The following is a 12661-nucleotide window of genomic DNA, read 5'->3' as shown; positions in this document are numbered from 1 at the left end:
AGAGACAGAGAATCTTGAGCTGGCTTCATGCTCATCGAGGAGCCTAATGCAAAGCTCAATCCCAGGACCCTCGGATCATGACCGGAGCCAAAATCAAGAGTTGGACACTCTATCGACTGAACCACCCAGGCGCTCCTGCAAATTTGTTTTCTTTTAAAGGTATGTGTTTGGTAAAGTTCTTGGGTGCAGTGCAGTTCTGATGGTGACTACCCAGAGTTTATGTGAGGACAAAGTGCTGCTTCGGACTCCACTCACTTCAGACACCAGCTGCAAGTTCAATGGTTCCCAGGCCACCTGCACTGCTGACCAACTGACCACAAATTAGGGGATTCCCACAATTCTCTCAGGTTAGGAATTTGCAGGAATGCCTCACAGAATTTAAGAAAGTGTTAAGCTTACGACTGCAGTTTTATTGTAAAGCATACAAATCAAAATCAATCAAAAGAAAAGATCCATGGAGTAGATCTGGGAGGGTCCTAAACACAAACCATCCATGCCTTCAGGACACATCACCCTCTCAGCACAATGATGTATGATTACCAATCAAGGAAACTCAACCAAGCTTCTACATCAAGTTGTTAATTTGGGTTTCTGGGCACCTGGGTGGCTCAGTCGGTTAAGCGTCCATCTCTTGATCTCAGTTCAGGTCATGATCTCACAGTTTGTGAGATCAAGCCCCACATCTCTGCGGACATGCAGAACCTGCTTCGGATCCTCTCTCTCTGCCTCTCCTCTGCTCACTCTCTCCCACAAAATAAATAAATAAACTTAAAAAAAAAATTTAAGTGGGGTTTTATTACTTAGGCTGATTGATTCAATCCTTCATCATGTGACTGAACTCAATCTCCAGCTCCCCTTTCCCTTCCCAGAGGTTAGAAGGTAGGGCTGGTATGTGGCTCAAAGTCCCGTCTCTCTAATCATATGCTTGGTCTTTCCAGCAGAGCCAGCCGACGTTCTGAAACTATCTGGAGGCCCATCATGAGTTACCTCTTCCTTAACATAAACTGAAGTGTGGTCTCAGGCCCACCATGAACAACAGAGACACTCTCATCACTCGGGAAATTCCAAGGGTTTAGAAGCTCCCAGGAACCTGGGATAAAGACCAGACAAATTCTTTATTCTGTAATACTTGGGGACAGAAAGTCACAGCCATCATAGTTCCCTTGAGAAAGTATTTTCAGGGCCTTATAATCTATTTGATCCAACCGGAAATAATATTTCATGTCTACCTCATTGGCTGGAAAAAACATGGCCATTCTTTATAGACTGTAGGCCACAGGCATGGCTGAGCTTTTGTCCCCTGACAGTAGGGTATGGAGAGAACCCTGTGTAATTCTGGGGTTTGCCTCAGAAGGTACAGCTGCTGTGTCCGGTCTTCAAATCTATAGCAAGCATCCGGCAACCAGCACACATCAATATGCCACGCAAGAGGAGAATGGTGGGTCACAAAGCGCTGTAGATCCTCATTCTCTACAGAGTCACAGTCACAGCAGGTGACAACAGGGAGCCACAGTTGCCCCTCTCAGAATCAAAATTGCCCCTTAACCGCCCAGTAAGCAGGACCCACTGCAACCATCTGTATGTGCCTCTACTTTTCTCTTTGACAGAGGAAGACAAAAGGTAAATAAACCAAGAAATAAGTCAAGCAGACTTTTTCGTCTATATATAAAGGTGTAGCCCTACCTAAATATTAACCTGAAAAAGTCAAGCATTCACATAAATTATTAATTAACCCATTCTTTTAACAGTAATTTATGAAGCCCTGACTTTGTATGACAAGCATTGCTCCAGGTGCTAAAGATATACCTCATGGAGTTTACACAGTATGAGAGAAGATAAAAACCAACAATAAATCCATGTTGTCAGATAGCAACGAGGACTACTAAGGCAAGGAAGGTACAGAGTGAGAGAGAAAGGATGAAATATGGAGGAGAGTCTGCCATTTTGGATTGGGGAACCAGGGAAAGTGCAAAGGATGAAGTGACATTTGAACAGGGACTGAAAGTGGTGAGAGAGCAAGAGGGCACAGGTCTGGGGAAAGCAATTCAGAAAATGCAAAGGCAGCAGCAGCAGGTTTGGCCTGTAAAGGGCATAAGAACTCTAGAATGAGTTGCAGATTGATAGACTAGATGGTAGAGGTCAGGGGTCAGATCAACAGGGGCTCATAGAACAGAAACCATTTCTTATCATTTGGAAAAGTAACAGAGCCATTGCTCTCACATGGCCAAGCATTCCTTACCCTGCCCCATCCTTTTAAGTGGGATAACTATGTATTCAAAGTTAAGAAAAACATCGTACGCCTAGGTGGCTCAGTTGGTTAAGCATCCCACTCATGATTTTGCCTCAGGTCATGATCCCAGGGTCCTGGGATTGAGCCCTATGTCAGGACCCTGCTTGGGATTCTCTCTCTCTCTCTCTCTCTCTCTCTCAAATTAAAAAAAAAAACAAACAAGAAATTAAAGAAAATTTTAAGGAAAACATGAATATAGCTCCAAAGGAAGATAGAAAAGACATTTGTCTATTTAAAAAAAAAAAATTGTTTCCAAGCCTCCATTGAGAGATTCACCTACAAAAACCCTCATAATTCGAAAATATATTCCTCTCATTTTCCATCCTTCCTACACTGCCAGACTGTAGTCTAAAGCTTATCTTACATCTAAAGTATATGCTAGCAGGCAACAATCTTAACCCCCTCCTCTTGGGGTTTCTAAGATAAACCTTAGTTGGCATGAAATTTTCAGAGGCCATTTTTTCATTTTTCTCTATAAAATCTCTATCGCATCCAATCATATTTTTCCTTGGCTATATCCATCACTGAACATCCTAGACAATCTAGTCAAACAATCTCCATTTGTCCATTTATCATAGACTCAGAACACAAACTTATGAGTTTTGCTGCAATAGACAGACTATCTCAAAATGAATTCCAAAGAGGGCAAATCAAAAGAAACAGAACCAAAATGAACACTCCACCATTTCTTTCAGTTTTGGGGCACAGAGGCTAGAGCTGATTTTCATGGTTGGCGTATCATCTGTGACTAAAAGATGCAAACTGCTGCAAAAAAAAAAAAAAAAAAAAAAACCTCTCCAGATCCAAGCATTAAAATGTTGCAAATCCTTACAGCTGCACATATTAAGATATTCTATTTTTTAACTCTGACATTTTAAACCACCCACTTTCACTCTTACGGTTTATATCATCATCAGAAGTCTTCAATAAAATAAAACTTTATAGCAAACTGGTACAACACTATGATCTAATAGCCTAAACATGGAGAGAGACTCAAGAGTTTAAGGTCCTTTAATTTGCCTTCATTTCCCCATCTTTAACCTGAAAACCATTGGATCTTCCTTGTTGAAGGAAGCTTCTCCTTCCTTCCTGATGCAGAATGGCACTGCTAGCAATCCAGCAGGAGCTTCTTCTCAAGAGGAAAGAGGTAGAAAGGAAATAAAATTAAAAAGCTAAGCACCTTTTAAATCAATCAGGGCCATATTTCAAGGTGGAGGTTATGGGCATCATGGGTTTTGGTTCTGTGTCAATTAAGTGTCTACCAAGTGACTGAACGTGGTTAATGTCCTGATTCCAGAGTTAAAAACAGGTCATGGCCAGTGGAGGATAAAGAAGCAAAATAAAAAAGGTTACTGCTGCAGATTAAGTTTTCACAGATGTTTTGATTCTGCTCTACAAGGGTCCAAAAATATTCCTGTGTGCCCTTGGAAATGATCTTACGAAAAGACCGATGTAAGGTTTGACTAGAAACAGAAACTCATTAGAATTCTAAATTCACTTCAGGGAACACAGATGACCGTTTGTATCAGTTAAAGTTTGACTGCAGAAGCGGAACCACAGGGAAGGATACAGCAGAAGGGATTTACTGTAGAGATTTGACCTTTCACAATTGTGGAAGCTGGCTAAATAGCCTATGCAAGGCTGCCACTTCTGTCCGTAACAGAGGTAACAGACGTCAAAAGCCAGCAGGGCAGGCAGGGCAGGCATTCAGGAGGGAGGAAGGAAGGACTTGAAGTAGGGGAAAGGGAGACAGAGCTGGAAGCCACGAAGATGAACTACAAGGTACCTCTGCTTCTCACCGCCTCGAAGGCTCCAACTTTAATGATGTGAGTGGCTTGCAAACAGGCTGACACTCTTCCCTACAGAGCTGCACTCGCACTTGCACCATGATACGAAGTAGCTAGAGCACCATGATCTGGAAAGTTCTGGAAGCGCCAGGGACCTAGCCACTGTCACACAGCAGCAGTGGGTTAGCCGCCCTGTCTGTGATAACCCAACAAGACTCCCTTGACACGAGCCTTCTGACTGGGATAGGCAGTCTCACTTTCACTTTCCATATCTGGAAGAAATTTGTGTACAACTATAACCTAGCGCAATACAGGGAAGGAATTTCCAAGAAACAAAGTTCCAGTTTCATTAAATTGACATCGTACAAAGCCACCCTATCTTGGTAAACTGCCTTCATTTTCCTTTATACCCTGTCCTGCAAACTGGTAAAAGTAGACCCTCTAAAAATCCATTTCCTCCCTCGAAATTCAGCTCATTTCTTATTTGAGAAAAACTGTGATTAATATCTTTCTATACATGCAAGTACCTTTATAGAAACAAGCATTACACATCTTTACTTATGAATTAACATATTTATTTATTGTTTATTCTTAAGGTAATTTCCAGCTCTCAGTATGTACAAGGTTCATTCAATGAATCAAAGGTAATAAACTATTTTAATAGAAACTAGGTTTGAGTTTTGGACTGAGAAAGACCCTCTGAAGAGGATGAAAAGAGGCTACAGAATGGGAGGAAATACGTGCCAACCACATGGCTGACAAAGGACTTGTACCTACGATATATGAAGAGATCTCAAAATTCAACAACAACAAAAAAATCCACTTAGGAAATGGGTGAAAGACATGAAGAGACATTTTTCAAAAGAGGATATACAGAGGGCAAATAAGCACGTGAACAAAAGAGGATATACAGGGGGCAAATAAGCACGTGAAAGTATATTTAACACCGAGAGCCATTAGGGAAATGCAAATTAAAATCACAATGAGATTATCACCTATCAGAATGGCTACAATAAAAAAACAATGATAATGCCAAATGCTGATGAGGAGGCAAAGTAAACTGGATTACTCATACACAGTATGACAAGGTCTGGACAACAGTCTACCAGTTTCTTAAAAAACTAAATATGCAACCACCATATGACCCAGCAATTGCAATCCTGGTCATTTATCCCAAAGAAATAAAACTTATGTTCACATACAAATGTGTAAATGAATGTTTATAGCAGTTTTATTTGTGAAACAGCCAAAAACTGGAAACAATCCGGATGTCCTTCGACAGGTGAATAAGTAAACAGTGCTACATCTATACAATGGAATAGTACTCAGCAATAGAAGGAATTAACTGCTGACATGCAACAATCTGAATAAACTCCAGAGAATTATGCTAAGTGCAAAAAAAAAGGCCAACCTCAACAAGTTACATACTAAATGATTCCACAAATAGCATTCTCAAAATGACAAAATTATAGACATGGAGAACAAATTAGTAGTGATTATGAAGTAGGGTGGGGTGTTATGAATTAGGGGGTTATTATGAATTAGGTGTTTATAATTATGATAAAGAAGCAGGAAGGATCCTTGTGATGAAACTGTTCTGTATCTTGACTAGTGGTAATGTTAGAAATCTGCATGTGACAAAACTACATAGAATTAAATACACACTCAACAAAAATAAAAATAAAAAAGAGTATATGTAAACTTGGTAAAAAGTAAATAAAAGCTGTGGATTGTATCAATATCAGTTTGCTGGTTGTGATATTATACTATAATTATGCAAGACCTTAACCCTAGAGGAAAATGGATAAACGGTATAAGAGATCTCTGTATTATTAGTGACAACTGGGGAATGTACAATTATCTCAAAATGAAAAGTTTTTTTTTCTTTAATTAATTTGTTTATTTTTGAGGGACAGAAACAGAGCACGAGCAGGGGAGGGGCAGAGAGAGAGGGAGACACAGAATCCAAAGCAGGCTCCAGGCTCTGAGCTGTCAGCACAGAGCCTGATGCGGGGCTCAAACTCACAAGCTGTGAGATCATGACCTGAGCCAAAGTTGGACACTTAAATGACTGAGCCACCCAGGCGCCCCTCAAAATTAAAGGTTTTGTTTTGTTTTGTTTTGTTTTGTTTTGTTTTGTTTTGTTTTGTTTGTTTGTTTTTAAGGCAAAGACACTATAAGAAAATGAAACCACAGGCCAACTTTCATGATAAACACAGACGGGAAAGTCTTAAACAAAATACTAGCAAACTGAATTCAACAGCACATTAAAAGGAACATGCACCATAATCAAGTGAGTTTTATCCCTAGGATGCAAGAATAGTTCAACATGCAAAATTCAACTAATGTTATTTACCACATTAACAAAACGGAGGCTAAATTACATGATCGTGTCTATAAATGCAAGAAAAACATCTCACAAAATTCAACACCCTTTCATGGTAAAAATTCCCAAAAACTAGGTTTAGAAAGAATTTACCTCAATATAATAAAGGTCATATATAAAAAGTCCACAATTAACATCATAGTCAACAGTGAAAAACTGAAAGGTTTTTCTCTAAGATCAAGAGCAAGACAAGGATGTCCACTACTGCATTTCTATTTAGGACTCTACCCAGAGCAATTAGACAAGAAAAAGAAATAAAAGGCATTTACCTTTGGAAAAAAAAAAAAAAGTAAAACTATGTTTGCAGATGACACAATCCTTTGCGTTAAACAGCCCTAAAGATTCCCCCCAAAATAAAAAACTGTTAGAATACTCAAAGTCAGTAAAGTTGCAAGACACAAATCAATGTACAAGAATCAGCTGCATTTGTATCAACTATATTTCAGTTAAAAAATTAGCTGCATTTCTATATAATTATGAACTATCCAAAATTAAGAAAGCAATTCCATTTATAATAGCATCGAAAAGAATAAAATAGCACTAAAAATAGAGATGAAAAACTTGTATAATTAAAACCCTAAGTCACTAATGAAAGAAATTAAAGACACAAATAAACAGAAAGACGTCTCATGTTTACAGATCAGAAGACTTAATACTGTTAAAAAGTCCATACTACTCAAAGCCATCTATAGTCAATGTATTCCAATGTATTCCATACATTCCAATGTAGTCCATAGTCAGTGTATTCTATAGCCAATGTATTCCAATGTATTCCAATAATATCCTAGTGGCTTTTTTTACTGAAATAGAAAAAAAAAATTCATTTGTAACTGCACAAGACCCCAAATACACAAGACAATTTTGAGAAAGAACAAAGCTTGGAAGCATCACACTTCCTAATTTCAAACTATATTACAAAGCTACAGTAATTAAAACAGTATAGTACTGGCATTAAAAGAAACATACTAGGGGCGCCTGGGTGGCTCAGTCGGTTAAGCGTCCGACTTCAGCTCAGGTCACAATCTCACGGTCCGTGAGTTCGAGCCCCGCATCGGGCTCTGGGCTGAAGGCTCAGAGCCTGGAGCCTGCTTCCGATTCTGTGTCTCCCTCTCTCTCTGCCCCTCCTCCATTCGTGCTCTGTCTCTCTCAGTCTCAAAAATAAATAAACATTAAAAAAAATTAAAAACAAAAAAAAAGAAACATACTAACCAATGGAAAAGAATAGAGAGGCCAGAAATTAACCTACACATATATGGTCAAAGGATCTTCAACATAAAGGCCAAGTACACACAATGGGGAAAGGATAGTCCCTCCAACAAATGGTCCTGGGAAAACTGGATATCTGCATACAAAAGAATAAGCCTGGACCTTTATCTTACATCATAGACAAAATTCAACTTGAAATGTATTAAAATTTTTAATGTAAGACCTGAAACTGTAAAACTCCCAGAAGAAAAACAGGGGCAAAACTTCATGATGTTAAGGCTTAGCAATGATTTTTTAAATATGACACCAACAGTAAAGGCAATAAAAAGAAATTAGGTAACTGGGACTATCAAACTAAAAAACCTCTGCACAGCAAAGGAAGCAATCAACAGAGTAGAAAGGCAACCCACAGAACAGGAGAAAATATTTGCAAACCATGTATCTAATATATTATTAATATCCCAAATACATAAGAAACTCACACAACTCAAGGTAAAACAAAACAAAACAAATGAACAAATAATCTGATGAAAAAAAATGGGCAAAGGGCTTGAAAAGACATTTCCCCAAAAAAGACTCGGCCATAAAAAAGAATGAAATCTTGCCATTTGTGAAAACATGGATGGACCTAGAAGGTATTATCCTAAGTGAAATATGTCAAGCAAAGAAAGATGAATACCATGATTTCATTTACAAGCGAAATTTAAAAAAGAAAACAATCAAACAAACAAAAGAGAACAAAATAGAAACAGACTCACAGATACAGGAAACAAATGATTAATTACCAGAGGGGGGCTGGCTTGATTGGGGGTTGGGGGGCAGGTAAAATAGGTGGAGGGGATTAAGAAGTACAAACTTCCAGTTATAAAATAAATATGTCATGGAGATCTCATGTACAGCCTAGGGAATCTAGCCAATCATATTGTAATAAATTTGTATAGTGACAGATGATAACTAGACTTATAGTGAGGACCATTTTATAATGTATAAAAACATCACATGACTACTAATAGGACATTGCATGTCAATTATACTTTAAAAACAAGATATACAAATGGCCAACAAGTCCATGAAAAGATGCTTCACACCAGTAATCATGAGGGAAATGCAAATCAAAACCACAATGAGTTATCACCTAACTCACACCAATTAACTAGGTTGGATTTTATGAAGAAAAAAAAAAGATGACAAATGTTAGCAAGGATGTAGAGTAACTGGAACCACTGTACATTACTGGTGGGAATGTAAAAGGTGTAGTTCCTATGGAGAACAGTATACAGATTCCTCAAAAGTCAAAAATACACTTATCTTAGAATCCAGCAATCCTACCCCTGGTTATAAATCCAAAAGAATTGAAATCATGATCTTGAGATATATGCACTCCCAAGTTCACTGCAGCATTATTCATAAAAACTAAGGTATGGACACAATCTGGCTGGCCATCATCAGATGAATGGATTAAAAAAAAAAAGTGGTATAGGGGCACCTGGGTGGCTCAGTTAGTTAAGCCTCTGACTTCGGCTTAGGGCATGATCTCTTGGGTACGAACCCCGCGTGGGCTCTGTGCTGACAGCTCAGAGCCTGGGTCCTGCTTCAGATTCTGTGCCTCCCTCTCTCTCTGACCCTCCTCCACTCTCACTCTGTCTCTCACTCTCAAAAAAATAAACAGTAAAAAATTTTTTTTTTCGTTTATTTATTTTTGAGACAGAGAGAGACAGAGCATGAACGGGGGAGGGGCAGAGAGAGAGGGAGACACAGAATCAGAAGCAGGCTCCAGGCTCCGAGCCATCAGCCCAGAGCCCGATGCAGGGCTCGAACTCCCGGACCGTGAGATCATGACCTGAGCTGAAGTCGGACGCCCAACCAACTGAGCCACCCAGGCACCCCTAAAAAAATTTTTTAATTGTATATACATGCAATGAAGTATTATTCAGCCTTTAAAAAGAAGGAAATCTTGTCATACGCAACAACATGGCTGGACCTGGAGGACATTATGCTAAGTAAAATAAGCCAGTCACAGGACAAATACTGCATGATTATACTTATATAAGGTATCTAAAATAGTCAAAATCACGGAAATACAGAGAATAGAATTATGGCTACCAAGGGCAGGGGGAATGGAGACTGGAGTGTTGCTGTTCAGCAGGTCTATAGTTCCAGTTATGCAAGAGAAATGAGTGCCAGAGATCTGTTGTAAATCATTGTGCCTATAGTTAATAATATTTTATCAAGCTCTTAAAAACTGTACATGGCAAATCTTATATTATGACTTCTTACAATAAAAATAAAAAATCGTTTTGAATTCTCAAAGATTTTTATTCAAACATTCCTACCTTAAGATATAATTAAGATAGTTTGTATGTATATTTAACAAGCCACTTTATTTTCACCAACTACCTAAAATAAAAATCATAAAAACATAATCTGTGTAGGGGCTCCTGGGTGGCTCAGTCGGTTAAGCGGCCGACTTCGGCTCAGGTCATGATCTCGCGGTCCGTGAGTTCGAGCCCCGCGTCGGGTTCTGGGCTGACAGCTCGGAGCCTGGAGCCTGTTTCAGATTCTGTGTCTCCCTCTCTCTGACCCTCCCCTGTTCATGCTCTGTCTCTCCCTGTCTCAAAAATAAATAAAACGTTAAAAAAAAATTAAAAAAAAAACAATCTGTGTAAAGTGCTTAGGCCAATGTTTGCTTCACACTGAATAGTTAATAAATGCGATTCTCTGTCCTTGCTTGCAACAATCTTTAGAGTTGGGTGGGTCTAACATCATCGATGCCAGCTCTTATACGTGCCCCTCTTTAAGCTATTGCAGAAGATGCAGTATGGAGACAGCTTCTAGGTCCTATTTAAATCCACACCTGTGAGCACAGAAAGATGAACTTTCTCTTTGAAGAGACATCTACCCCTTTCCAATTAGTGCTGTGTTGCTTTCTAGATTTGCAACTCAACCTTCTCAAAAATAAAAACAAAATAGATGCAATATACAAGGAACAATGGCATTAGACACCAATCTGCATTTTGTGACCAAAGAGTACACAGTGAGGATTTGGCCCTGGCCCTCCCAACTCTCCTTTCTCTACCCCTGTTCCCCCAAACCCTTGCTACCATTCCTCTTCATCAATGGCCTTGCTTCATTGTCTACTTCCTTCCCCCACTCCTCTCTTTTCTGTCCTTGCCATTTCCTGCATGAATGAAAAAAACATTTTAGAAAGTCAAGAAGTGAAAACATCTTCCCCACTCTCCACCAAGTGGGCACAGGCTTTTGGCCCTGACCTTTTAAAATGGAAAATGCTCAAATCAAGACGGTCTCCATGGCTGTTACAAGCCCAGCACATCTCATGCTGTGAGCTTTCACACCTTAAATTAACCACCAACCCTCACTGTAATAAATGAAAAAGCAGGTCAATCTAGAAAGTAAACATATATATTTGTGTCATCTAAGGAGATTTTAAGAAACATTTAGAAAACTGAAAGTACGGAGCAACTCACTCAGTAGCTGACGTTATCTTTCAGCGGAACACCAAAACTGCTTCCTAAGCGGACAAATGTTTATAAAATATTCTCTCCAGATTCAAATGTGCAATTTCCTCACTCTCTTTAAAACACTGAACTTTCAATGGAAAAATTAAGTCAAAAGCCCATGAATTACTGCCAACTGCTATGGTTTCCTTTTCTAAGTCATCTGAGCCACCTGTCAAGAAACCTTGGCCTCCTGGCCAGAGGCAGGCTTTTCAAGCTGCCTATCCCGTCTCGGATGACCACTACCATAAAGACGGGTTCATATTACACCCACTGGAAAAGGCTTAAAACACTGATGATACCGAACCAATATTATTTCAAGTTTTTGTCCGACACACTGTTAAGCTTAAACACTGAGCCAAATTATAAGGGGTTGAGTCAAGCTCATGGTGTAGGAGATAGTACTCATACAAAGCCCTCCTCCCCATCCATCTGAAGCAAGCCCTCTTTTAAATTCAAGAAAATACTCCACCCTACAAAAACCTGGCGTTCTCTCGGCTCCCTTTACACTTTATTCACACCAGAAATGCTGAATCATGACTCTGAGGTTGTGAAACGAAAACTATTTCGACTGGGACACCAGGATCCCCAGAGGATCCCACGCTTCTGCATTCCTTTGCTTTGCATCTTTTAAAATCTAAATCCCGAGCCCTTCCGCAGACCAGCAGATTGGAAAGGCTTGGAGAGCAACCAAAGGCTGCAGGTCGGGGTAGAGCCTCTGCTCCCTCCTCTGCGCCTCCCCAAAACCCAAGCAGCCCTGGCAGCTCACAGCTCTCGCCTCTTCTCCGAACGCGACCCCAAAGGGACTGATCCTCTGTCTCCATCAGCGAGGCTGCCCAACAGCCTCTGAGAAATCCCCAACTTGGAAGCATTCCCACTACAGCCCCCCAGTCCGGAACTCGCTGGGCCCGCACCGTCGCACTTGACCACTGTCCGGCAGGGGTGGGGTGCGGGAGCAGCTCTACCAGCCCCGCGCCAAGTCCTTGCCCGACAGACCAGCCCGCTGAGAGCACAGACTCTTGAGAAACTCGATCCCAACTCCCAGCCCGCGCCTCCCGAACCGCCCCGGGAGCCCGGAGAAGCGGGGCCTGGGACCGCGGAGCAGAGTGGCGTGGACGGGAGGACAGGAGGGAGGCGTGGAGGGGAAGGCGCCGCAAGAAAAGGAGCGCCCCCCACGCGGGTCCCGCAACTTCGCCCAGCTCGGGCTGGGGGGTGAGGAGAAACTGCGGCGGCTGCAGGCGCGAGGTGAGGGACTCACTTGAAGGTGAGGACGCAGAGCGGTCGGTAGGACTTGTGGCTGGTGTTCTCGGCCATGCCCTTGCCCCAGAAGTCGTTGGTGAAGATGCCCCAGCGGAGGGGGGCGCCGGGCCGCACGTCGGGGTTGTTCACGATCGCCCACACGTCGTCGTGCACGAACTCGCCCTGCAGGGAGCGGCTGTAGCACAGGCAGCTCGCCCCGGCCAGCAGCGCCGCGGCC

The 12661-nt window shown here is 41.2% G+C and overlaps 1 protein-coding gene across 3 annotated transcripts in view; it reads right to left on the bottom strand.

The window, feature by feature from the left end:
• The window catches only part of TMTC1 (transmembrane O-mannosyltransferase targeting cadherins 1), a 286995-nt gene extending 274381 nt beyond the window's left edge, over positions 1-12614 (bottom strand). For all 3 annotated transcript variants that reach the window (XM_040488521.1, XM_040488523.1, XM_040488522.1), the window contains exon 1: positions 12443-12614. In XM_040488521.1, coding sequence (XP_040344455.1) covers positions 12443-12498 — 56 coding nt within the window. In that variant the 5' untranslated portion in view covers positions 12499-12614. The remainder of the gene's footprint in view (positions 1-12442) is intronic.
• Between the last annotated feature and the right edge of the window lie 47 nt (positions 12615-12661).

Source organism: Herpailurus yagouaroundi, unplaced genomic scaffold (genome assembly GCF_014898765.1).
Source record: "Herpailurus yagouaroundi ecotype Mexico unplaced genomic scaffold, PumYag 166, whole genome shotgun sequence".
NCBI classification, from domain to species: Eukaryota; Metazoa; Chordata; class Mammalia; order Carnivora; family Felidae; genus Herpailurus; species Herpailurus yagouaroundi.
The sequence above is the reverse complement of the archived record's forward strand: the minus strand, read 5'-3'. Positions and strand labels throughout refer to the sequence as shown.